At 52.2% G+C, this 12,137-nt stretch overlaps 1 protein-coding gene across 1 annotated transcript; it reads left to right on the forward strand.

Annotated features, from left to right (window-relative positions):
• Positions 1–275: 275 nt before the first annotated feature.
• Positions 276–9,525, forward strand: Syngr4 (synaptogyrin 4). Its single transcript, XM_047529338.1, has 5 exons — positions 276–355; positions 1,415–1,618; positions 7,199–7,436; positions 8,834–8,973; positions 9,295–9,525. Exons 1-5 carry the CDS (start codon positions 350–352, stop codon positions 9,523–9,525), a joined length of 819 nt encoding a protein of 272 aa, XP_047385294.1. The 5' UTR covers positions 276–349.
• Positions 9,526–12,137: the final 2,612 nt, after the last annotated feature.

Genomic DNA, 12,137 nt, shown 5'->3' on the forward strand with positions numbered 1-12,137 from the left:
CTAGGGCGGTGCAGGGCGCCCGCGCGCAGCCCGCCAACGGCGAGCTGACCAACGTCCGCCCAGGCCACGCCCTTGCGCAAGCTGGCTCCCGAGTTGGCGGAAACGGAAGAGGGCGGGACTTGGGCGCAGCCAATCAGCCGTGGAGGAGCAAAAAGGCGGGAAAAGGAGGAACCAAAAGAAGGCTGAGGTGGCGCCCCGGACTAAGAGGGGAGGGCAAGCAGAAGGAAGTGCCGGGCTCCAGGTGACGTATTTCGGCCCTCTAGAGTAGGGGTGACCCTTTGTCAAGCAGCGTCACCCCCCGAGCCCCAGCGGTCCCGTCCCAAGTCTCTACAGGGGGGACCCTCATTCTATGAAGGTAACCTAGCCCCGGGGGTGTGGCCTTAGGCGAGGGGACAGCTCCGTCCGAGCTCCACACATCGAGGACAGGACCACAACTTGAGGAAATGCACATTATGAAGATGATGAAGACGTTACCGAGTTCTAAGAGGAAATAACCCCCCAAACCACAAGGACTGCCTAAAATACACCATGAATGCCGCGTCCTCCTTTATGGGGGTTGTCACCCAGCCTGAAAGGGATTCCTAGTCTTCAGAGATCCTGCCCCCTATCCCTTGGGATCCCATACTTTCCAGAAACTCCCACCTAGATCCTCTCAGAGAAGGTCACCTTTAACTGGGCCCTCAGGCTCCTGTCAAGGACATGGCCCCCAAATGCCCTCTCCAGGCCCCAGCTCTTTGGCCTGGGCTCCCTCACCCTGCCCTCCCACCCTGGTACCCCTGGTCCACAGTCCCCTCACCCACATGCTGAATTCTGGGACCTGAAGCAGCCACTTCACTTATGGGCCCCCTCTTGGGATCACCAGCAACCCTGTAACCCTGTGCCCCATTTTAGTACCTCCAAAAACAACCTCATTCCTATCCCCATATCCTGGAATGCCCAGCAACCCTTTCACCCATTCCTGGGACCCCTTGCATCCTGTCACCCCACATCTCCCTCATCCCACATTCCTGACCCTTAGCAGCCCCAGAAATCCCCTCACCCTGCCCTTCCAACTCCTGGGGACTGAAACCACCCCTTCAGCTGTCATCCCATTCCTAGGACCCTCAGAAGCTCTCTCACCCCTTATCCAGAGCTCCTGGGACCCTGAAGCAGGCTCGTCACCCCATATGCCCCATTCCAGGAGCCCCTCACTCCATCCCCCACCTCTGGAATCCTCAGTAGCCCCCTTACCCTATACCCCAATTCAGAGGACCCGTAACAACTTCTCATCCTGCACCCCAGCAATGGGCCCCCAGCAGTCCCTTCACCCCAGACTCTGACTCCTAAGACCTCTGGCAGCCCTGCACTCCACACAATCCCACTCCTAGAACCCCATGCCCTGACACTGATGTCCTGTGTCTGTACTGTCTTGCAGCAGCAAGCCCCAGTGTGGGCCTGGAGCAGTCAGGTGGCGGCACACAGCAGGCAGTGCCCAGAACCTCTGTCCCAACCTCCACCCAGGGACCCCAGAAGGAGAAGAGCCGCTATGCACCTCCCCGAAAGCCTGCAGGACCTGGCTGACAGTGAGGCTGTGCATTTTCTGAAGAAGCCAAAGAGCATTGCACGGATCTTGGAAGGGGTGAGGCCCCTATGGCCCACCTTTGGGATGTGGGATTGTGACCCACAAGATGGGAGTCAGAGGGAGGGGGCAAGAAGGGTCAACGATGAAATGGAACAAAAGGGAGATAATAACTGATGCCATCTTTGAGCACCCAACTGTGCCCCACATTGTTCCTAGCACTGATTGACTCTTTGCAAGAAAAACCCTTCAAAGGAGGTGCTGCAAGCCCCATTTTGAGCTAAGAATACTAAGGATCAATGAAGTGAACTAATTTCTTGTCTTGAAGACTGTGCTGTTCAATGGGGTAGCAATAAGTCACGTGGCTATTTCAATTTGAACAAATTAAAATAACATAGGTTACTCCTAAATCACTAAGGCCACATTTCAGGTACTCAGCAGCCACATGTGGCTACTGGTTCTCAAATTGGACAGCACAGATATGGAACATTTTTTTGTCGTGCCAGAAAGTTCTATTGGACAGCATTGACTAAGGTCACATAATAAGAGACAGTGCCAGGGTTCAAACTTGGGACTGTGAGATACTAGAGCCATTTCATTTTCCTGCTCTCTGGTTAGGGTTGTGGGAAGAGAATATGTAATGTAGACCTAAGATACCAGATGTACAGTGGCCACTGTGTGTCAGGCACTGTGCTGAGGCTTTATATGCATCTTTTGTCAGGGAGGTACTGAGAATTGAATTGAACCCAGGGGTGCTTAACCACTGAACCACACCCCCAGCCCTTTTTATTTTTTTATTTTGAGACAGGGTCTCGTTCAGTTGCTTAGGGCCTCACTAATTTGCTAAGGCTAGTCTAAAACTTGGAATTCTTCTGCCTTAGCCTCCTGAGTAGCTGGGTTTACAGGCAGGCACCACCAAGCCCAGCTATATACATCTTTCAATCATTACTACATTCCCATGGAATCTGTACACTAGAGTCAAATCCTCACTTGATGAACACCTGTAATCCTGGCTACTGGGGAGGCTGAGGCAGGAGGATCACAAGTTTAAGACCAGCATTAGCAACTTAAAGACCCAATCTCAAAATAAAAAATAAAAAAGGGCTGAGAATAGAGCTCAGTGGTACAGTGGCCCTGTGTTCAGTTCTCAGCACTAAAAAAAGAAAAAAATCATCATTCGGCTCAGACTCTGCTGTGTGACCTTGGACCAATCACTTCTCTGGACATCAGTACACTAGGGGTCAGAACTATGGCTATGGGTATTGCATACTGTTGACATAACTGGACACAGCCCAGGGAGATGATAAATTTGATGCAAGTCAGAGGAGTAGGTAGGGTGCCCTATGTCAGAACTTAGGGTTTCCTGCCAGATTCCTGTCTCCCTGCCCCTTCTGGAACAAAGGGACCAAGCAGGCCTAAACGAATTCTACCCTAGCCATGTGCCATCTGTTAGAGGGGTGTACTCCCCAGTTTGCTCAGCTGGCCCTGGCATGACTATTAGTAGTACCACTTTTCATTCCCAGAAGTACCCATTTTGTTCCATAGCTCACATGGTCACCTTATGTCTGTGTGACCTGAAGCAAGTTCCTTGACTCCTCTGAACCTCTCTCCCTTGATCTGTAAAGAGAGTGTCCTCTTACCCTGCTTGAAGGAAGGGCTGTTGTGAAAATGAGACAAGTTAATGCCTATACACAAGGAGCACAGGCCTGGCGAGTGGCAGGCTTTCCTGAAATAGCGACTATTAGTGGAACAAATCATGACTTGTGACGGAGGAGAGGGATGGGTTTCAGCGCCCAGGATGATAGGGATTTGTGTCGCGTTGTCCTTCTTCCCCAGGGAAAGAGGAGAATCGCAAATGTGAATGTGCCTCTTCCCCCAGTGGTGGAGGCTCCTTTATTCCTCACGGCAGCCCTATGACAGGGACATTACCGTCCCTGTGTAACCCAAGGGGAAACTGAGGCTCCCAGAGGTTGAGTGACTTGCCCAAGGACAAGACCCAGCTGGTGGGCAAGTCAAACTGGGATCTGCCCGCCTGTTTCCAAAGCCTGGGCAGGAAGGGCGCAGCAAGGCAGGAGGCCCAGCTGGTGTGGAGGGGTGCGGACAGCGGGGGGAGGGCTGCTGACTGTGCCAGACGTTCTGGTCACGGACTTTGCCCGCCATTCCATCCTCCCTCCTGCCCGCCCTCTCCGCCTTCCCCCCTGGCCTGGCTCCTCAGTAGGGAGTCTCTGGGCAGCTGGTGCTCTGGTCCTTCTCACTGCCGCCTGCCAGCTGCTGCCTTAACTGATGAATCTTTGCTCCCTCCCTGGGGACAGGCCAGCGAGGGCGTGGAAGGAGGTTGGACTCAGGCTCCAGTTGACTAGGGTCTCTTGACCAGCTGAGCCCCCTCCCAGAGCCTCCAGTTCCCTGGGCTCTATCATAGCCACAGTCTTCTGGGTAGTGGGCAAATAGCCCAGAGGCCTGGAGGTCAAGAGAGCTGGATTCCAATCCCACCCCATGTCGACCTTGAACAGACAGTTCCCTGGCTTTGGTTGAATCCTGAGAACCACCATTTTCCTGAGCACCTAGGAGGGCTGAGCCCCCACCCCCACATTTCCCCTCTTCAGAGCATAGTGACAGATTGAGAAACTGAGGCTCCAAGAGCTCAGTGCTGTGCCCAGGGCCACACAGCTGGCAGAGTAGGACGCATCTGGCTCTTTCCACTCCACTGTAATGGCTTCGATTTATCACCTGTGAAACAGAAATGAATTAATAACACCTCCCGCGTGGGCTTGTCCTAGGTTCTGGGAGGTGGTGCAGCTGAAATGGTTATGGGCTCAAAAATGATTGATGCACTTTCCCATCCTAGACCTGGCTCTGCCTGGGACCAGCTGCCTCAGCTGGGGCTCATCCTACAACCTCCCTCTAAGGGTAGCTGCGGGGTCAAATGAGACATTGCTATGAAGGCAAAGTGCTTGGCAAAAAGAGGGACTCCTGGTTGTCGTCGTTGTGGTGGTTATAAAGCTGTTAAGACAAAGGACAGAGAAAGGAGAATGGGCAGGATGAAAGCTGAGGAGTTTAGGGGCCGGTCCTTTGCCTCCTCCACCCTGCTCCAAAGGACAGGCAAGAGCTGGAAGAAGCCAAGGCCATTCACTCTTTCACGCCTATTTGCTGAAGTCCAATCTGGTACTCGGTGCTGGTCCTAGAAGGGTCCTGCCTCGAACTTGTCCTGCCGGACTTCAGATTCTAATGAAGGGCCATTTGCAGTGGCACACACCTGTAATCCCAGCTGCTCTGGAGGCTGAGGCAGGAGGATCACAAGTTCAAGAAAAGCTTTAGCAATTTAGTGAGACCCTAAACAACTTAGTGAGACCCTGTTTCCAGATAAAATATTAAAAATAGGGCTAGGGATGTGGCCCCATGGTAAAGCAGTCCTGAGTTCAATCCCAGGTACCCCCCCAAAAAAATTGTAGTGACAGAGTCATTTTTAACATGTCCCTTCCCTCAGCCTACCCACCCCCCACCAACTCCAATTTCCATCACTGCCATATCCAATCAATCACCAAGGCCAATTTTACATCCTAAATATTTCTGGATTCCCCAGGGCTCCCACCTCAGTGTTTCTCACCTGGGCCCCACCACCAACCTGCTCTCAGGTCTGTGAGCCTCTTGTCTTGTCCTCCTCTAGTCGAACCCAGAGGACTTCTCTAACCCTCAGGTCTGATCCTGGCCATCCTCTGCTCAGAACCCTTCCATGCATAAAATTAAGTTCAAATAAGAAATTCAACTTTCCATGGCTCCCAAAGTCCAGGTCCCTAGGACTGGCATTCAGCATCTCATAGGCCTCGCTCCTGCCCACCATTTCAGCCTCATCTCACACCAGATCCCTCAAATGAGATTCCTCTTTGTCCTGAAGAATGCCTGCTCTGCAGCTTCTGACTTTTTGCTCATGCTAGTCGCCCTGCTTAGAGTGCTTTCCTCCAGCTGGGGACATAGCTCAGTGGTAGAGTGCTTGCCAAGTATATGAGAGCCTTGGGTTCAAGCCCCAGCTCCACAAAGAAAAGGAAGAAAAAGGAAAAAATGCCATTCTCTTCTCTGCCTGGGAAAATCCTCCTCCTTAAGGTCCAGTTCAGATCTCAACTCATTTTCTCCTAAGTGCAGCCCCAGGATCCCACTAGACCTTGACTGTCTTCTCCAGGCACTCCTCCATGACCTCCCCATCTCCAGACACATGCCCTCCAGCCATCTCCACACAACCAGAAGGGCTCTTTACACACCCAGAGCTGGCCCTGCCCCTCCCAAGGCTCCCTATTACCCTCCAAACTATGTTCCCATTCCTCACCCTTTAACACTCCTTGTAAAAATATCATCCAAAAGCAAACATCATCCAGAAAGCCCCCTGAACCTGCTCCATCCACCCTCGACTCCAGATACACACCTGCTCCTCCTGCTCTGGCATAGACCTTACGACGTAGCACTGCAGTAATCTGAGACAAACAACTGGGGCTTCAACTTTTCACACATTGCACCTCAAAGCATTTGGCCCAGTGTGAGGTAATATAATGAGGGGTTAGAGCAGAGCGAGGAGCCGGACTGCAAGGGTTCAAATCCAGGCTCTGCTGCTTCCCAGCTGACCAAGTTCAGCCAACTCCTCAATCTCTCTGCCTCAGTTTCATTATCTGAAGAACAGGGCCATAAATAGGGCCCGCCATAGGGTGGTGTAAGAATACGTGTAGAATAACAAATGAACATTACAGAAGATAGACATAGACTGTATTCTCCATCTATAATCAAGGGGTACAGGAAAATTGTATTTGTGGGGTTTTGTTGGGTTTTGGTACTGGGAATTGAAGCCAGGGGCGCTTAAGCACTGAGCTATATCCCTAGCCCTTTTAAAATTTTATTTTGAGACAGTTACTAAGTTTCACAGGCTGGTCTCAAACTTGCGATCCTCCTACCCTGAACTCCCAAGTTGCTGGGATTACAGCCGAGTACCACCAGGCCCAGCTTTGTATTTGTTTTTGAAAAAGTTCTGAAACTTGCTGGGGTTGTGGCTCAGTGGCAGAGTGCTTGCCTAGCACATGCGAGGCACTGGGTTCGATTCTCAGCATATAAATAAATAAAATAAAGGTCCATTGCCAACTTAAAAAAATATTAAAAAAAAAAGTTCTGAAACTGTGCTGGGGTTGTAGCTCAGTGGTAGAGCGCTTGCAGAGAGAGGAGCTGGAGGCAGAGAACACTCGCTCATTCAGCTCTCCACGGTGGATGCTGAGCATTCAGCATGGGGACTTGGGTGTGGTGGCAAAAAGCAGGAGTGAATGGGGAGAGAGGGAATGAGGAGAGGGGGAGAGTAGAGACCACAAGGCCCCAAAGACAAAACTGGGGGGCTGGGACTCAGTCCCGGGGGTCCGGGGATCATGCGGGAGGGCCAGGTTGAGGAAGGGTCCCTGGGAGTTTGTGGGGAGTGGTCTGAGGAGGCAAGACTGGAGGCAGGGGGGCAATGGAGGGAGGGGCGGAGAAGAGGGGATGAAGGGCAGAGGCTGAGGACTCTGAGGGTGTGACAGGGAGGGAGAGGGCAAGAGTGCAGCAGGACTGTCCCAGCCAGGGAGGAAGAGCCGCTCAGGGGAGTCGCTGAGCTCCACCCTGGTCCTTGGGGGCCCACAGATCTTCTCCCTCGTCATCTTCTCCTCCCTGCTGACTGATGGCTACCAGAACAAGACGGAGTCTCCTCAGCTCCACTGTGTACTCAACAGCAACAATGTGGCCTGTAGCTTCGCTGTGGGGGCTGGCTTCCTGGCCTTCCTCAGCTGCCTGGCCTTCCTGGCTCTGGATGCCCACGAAAGCCGCATCGCTAGCACCCGCTTCAAGACAGCCTTCCAGCTCCTAGACTTCATCCTGGCTGGTGAGCCCCCGGGTCCTCCCACCCAGAGCCACCCTCCTGCGCACAACCTGACTCCCAGGGCCTACAGGACACAGCCCCTGGCCACCCATTTGGCCCCTTACCTGACAGTCCTCTCATCCTGAGGGTCTGACCACACATGGCCCCATACTTCTCACTGCTAGTCAACACCTGCTGTTTCCTCCTAGGGGACAATTAAGCATCCTCCAGAGCCAGGCATGGCCTGCCCCCGGGCTCATTCCCTTCTGTCCACTTACCTCCACCTCCCCCATTCATCTCCCTCATTTACTAAACATTTCTTGAAAAGTCACCTGAGGCAGGAAGTGGGGTTTGGAGCTTGGAGCCAGATGGACCCCAGCACCTCCTTGCTCTGTGGGCTCGTACGTCTCATCCCTTCTTTCACCATCAGTAAAGACTGGAATGAAGAGCAGGGGTTTCTGAGGATGAAAAAAGGGAGACCTGTGATTACGCGGACATTCAGGGAGTGCTTCCCCAAGTCAGGCACACCGTCAGGGCACACAAATCCTCTCCTTTAAAGGTCCTCAGAACCACCCTAGGAGGTGAGTCCTGCTCATTTTCCTGTTTTATAGAGAAGGAAACTGAGGCTTGAGGAGGCTCTGTAACCGGGACGCTGCTGCCGAGTGAGTGGCAGGTCAAACACTCCTCACCACTGCCAGATACTCTGCATAGAGCCTGGCACACAGTAAGCACTAAATAAATGCACATTCTTTATACTTACACCCCGGCTTCCTCCTCCTCTGTCGGATCTCTTCTCTGCCCTCCTCCTCCCTACAGGGCTCAGGGAGTCAGCACAGGTCGCTGAATCCAGCTCTATCTGAGAGAGCTTTCCGTGAGAGGGGAACGTTCTGTACCTGTGCTCTCCAGTGCAGGAGCCACTGGCTACACTTGGCCACTGAGCATTTGAAATGTGGCCAGTGCAACAGAGGAACTGAATTCTTATTACCTTATTTATTTATTTTTTAGTACCAAGGATTGAACTCAGGGGTACTCATCCACTGAGCCCCATCCCCAGCCCTATTTTGTATTGTACTTACAGACAGGGTCTCACTGAGAGTTGCTTAGCACCTCACTTTTGCTGAGGCTGGCTTTGAACTCGCGATCCTCCTGCCTCAAGCTTTCGAGCCGCTGGGATTACAGGCATGAGCCACTGGGCCGGCAGGAACTGAATTCTTTTCAAATTCTACTTGAATTAATTGAAGTCAAAGCAGTCACATGTGGCCCGTGGCTCCTGTGTTGGACGTTTTGGACTGCAAGGCTGTGTTCCAGCGGTTCACTCCTAGGAGGGATCAAAGGGACTGGGTAAAACCAGTGGGCAGTCACACAAGACCCCTCACCCCATTCTTTGCACATCCCGTCCCTCTTCTCTCCTCATGCCGCAGTCCTCTGGGCATGCATCTGGTTCGTGGGGTTCTGCTTCCTGGCCAATCAGTGGCAGCATTCACAGCCCAAAGAGTTCCTCCTGGGGAGCAGCAGCGCCAAGGCAGCCATCGCTTTCTCTTTCTTCTCCATCCTTGTCTGGGTGAGGTTGAGCCCCAGCCCCCACCACATCCCAGGGACCCTCTGCAGAATGGGGTGGAGGGGATAGAACATTCCAGCTCTGTGTCACTCCCCTGGCGGTCAGTGGTGGGGCTCTCCCAGGGCCTCCATTGACCTCTTCCAGGCTCACCTTCCTCTGAGCAGCCAAAGCCCAACATGAGGAATGATGCCTTGGCTGGGTGTCCCTGGGCAGTGAGCAGCTACACAACTGATCCCTGTCACTCCCTCCCAGGCCAGTCCCTAACCTGTCCCTCTCCTCCCCTGCCGCCCAAGTCAGCCTACAGCCACCCTTTTCTGCCCACAGATATTCCAGGCTTATCTGGCGATCCAGGACCTCCGAAATGATGCTCCAGTCCCCTACAAGCGCTCCCTGGATGAGGGTGGTGTGGTGCTGACCACCCTCTCCCCACCCTCTGCCGCCAGCCCTGTCAATTTGCCTACCGGCCCCAACAGCCTGAGTTACTCCAGCTCCGCCCTGTCCCCCTATCTGACCACTCCAAAGGCCCCTCGCCTTGCTATGATGCCTGACAACTAAACATTCTTATCCACATCAGTAAAGAGATACTCCTCCCTCCAGAAGGGTTTCTGAAAACAGCCCTGTCCTTCTCATTTCTGTTCTGCTTATCCTTTGAGTGACTGGGGGTGAGGGGAGAAGTCCCACCAGTGACCTGAGGTCTCTGCAGTGGGTCACATTTCTGTAGCACCTCCAGGCACCCCCTTTCTGGCAGCAGGCAGGAAGCATTTTTCAGGCCTGTTAAGTACCACGTCCTGTCACGTCATCTGCTCCTCGAGCCCCTGACACCGCCACAGGAGGGAAGCACAAGGCGCCCCATCACACAGGTGTGGAAGCCGAGGTTCAGAGACAGAAAACGTTTGTGCTCATGGAGAGAGCACCAAGAGTCGGGCCAACAATGAGACCCAGCCCTGTTGCTGTCGTCAAAGACTTCACTCCTTACAGTGACAAGGGGCACAACACAAACCATGCTGCCTGAAGCGTCAGTGAAGGGACAGGGTACACTGAGTCCATGAACGAGGTTCAGGGGGCATTCTTGTCTTCCAACATTTCAAAGTCTGTGTTAGGAAAGAGGAAGGGGTTTCTGCTCTGGTAGAACCCCAGTGCTAACAGGGCACTCCGTGCACAGGCCACAGTGCTCCTGCCTCCAGGGGCCAGCAGGTAACCCCGGCGGGGGAGCACCTGTCAGGTAGTAGCAAGGACTGGGGGCCTTGTCTGGGAGAGGCAGCTTCCACCTGCCATTGAGCCATGGGGCCTGGAGATGCTAGAGCAGCGCTGTCCAATTGAAATTGGCTAGTAGCCCACCACATTGACAAAGCAAAACAAGTAAAGTTAATTTTAATAGATTTTATTCAACCCAATATGTCCAAAATAGTATCATTTCAACAGGTAATCAATATAAAAATTGTCAGTGAGGTATTTTATATTCTTTTACACTGAGTTTTGAAATCCATGTGTATCTTATGCTAATAGCACAACTCATTTTGGATTTGCCACATTTCAAGTGCTTACTGGTTATGTGTAACTGATGGCTACCACATTGGACAGTGCAGCTCTAGAACCTCCTGGTTTTTCAAGAACTGGACATCCATTGTGTGTGTGTGTGTGTGTGTGTGTGTGTGTGTGTTTGTGTGTGAAATTAGTGGGCAACAGATTTTTTAAAAAGTAATCATTGTGTGCAGGCCAAACAAAACACACCAATACAGGGGGCCACTGTGGCCGGCAGAACGTTTGCTTACACCGGTGTGGGTTGTGGGGTCCCATTGGTCTCTTTTGAGGCTTCATGTGTGTCAGGCCCTGTACTCAGTTCTGGAGGTACAGAAATGAATATGGTATGATCCCCGTGGGCATCTGGAGGAAATGACTGTCGTGCAGTGGGACAGGAAGCATTCCAACCTGGGAAATGGGATGATTCTAAGCCTCTGCTCCTCATTCTGTCACCAGCTGGGTGATCTTGGGTATGTCACTTAATTTCTCTGGGCTGAGTTATGTTGGCTGTACAACTGAAGAATTGGATTAGATTTAGACAGGCAGTTCACCCAAGCAGCCCTGCTCCTGTTTCCTTTACCAAGTTTCTAAACAGAGGTCCCACCACACAGAAGCAATTAAACACAAGGTCTCTGGTGTCAGGAATTGCATATGCAAACTCCATTTTTGCCATTCACCCTGCTAAGCCTGTTTCTTCATCTGCAAAGAGCTCCCTCTTTAGGAAGGATAAGAGTTAAATGAGCTTATCCATGTGATGCACAGGGCCTGGCACCTATTAAATGTTCAGAAAATGCCAGCTCCCTGCCTGCTGAAGCTTCCATGGTCATCCTGCAGAAGATCTGGAGGCAGCAAAGCAGAATTAGGAAGTTCGCACAGAATATACAGGAAGGCTGACTAAAACGAGGGTCAAAATATAAATGCTCACAAGAGCCAGACAGGTCACCTAAGGGTAGGAAATAGGCCAGGTGTGAAGCCAAGTCAGAGAGAGACCTAGAAAATATTTCATTTGCCTTTTAACACTACACAAACAAATCAAAACAAGACACATGGTGTGAGTCCAATGATACACTACAGCAGTCCCACAGCCAAGTCCTGGGGACTGTGGTGAGACGCTCACATCCCCTCCATTCAGTGCCAGCCATCTGCCACCATCCAGAAGTGCAGGCCCAGCACCATCAGGCTGACAGCTCTCTTTTTAAGAGAAGCCAGAAATTCAGACTTGGATATGAAAATCTGGTTTTGAAAGGCCGGCAACCCATTCTTTTTCCTTTCTTTTTTAGAAAAAAAAAACATCATGTGGCTCAACAGAATGCAGCAGAGTGCCAATCGAGGGAGGGACTGGGGCTGCCTGTGGCCTCTGACATACACGTTCTGGAAAGTCCTCGGCAGCCCTGAGGGTCTGGAGAACTGTAGGCAGCTTCTACGGCAAGGTAAGAATCTTCAAGATTTTCTCCAAAACCTCTTCCCCAGCAGAGCCATAGGAATCGGGGTGCAGCTGAGTCTTGGGAAACCCCATTTCTCATCTTCCTGTTCCTCCCAGGCCTCTGGTCACCAGGGACAGTCCATAAAGAAAAAGCAGAGCAGAGAGGTGTTGGGGTAGGACCCCGCATATGCAGGGAGAGGGCAAGGAGTAGCAAAAGAGAGGT

Source organism: Sciurus carolinensis, chromosome 16 (assembly GCF_902686445.1).
Source record: "Sciurus carolinensis chromosome 16, mSciCar1.2, whole genome shotgun sequence".
NCBI lineage: Eukaryota > Metazoa > Chordata > Mammalia > Rodentia > Sciuridae > Sciurus > Sciurus carolinensis.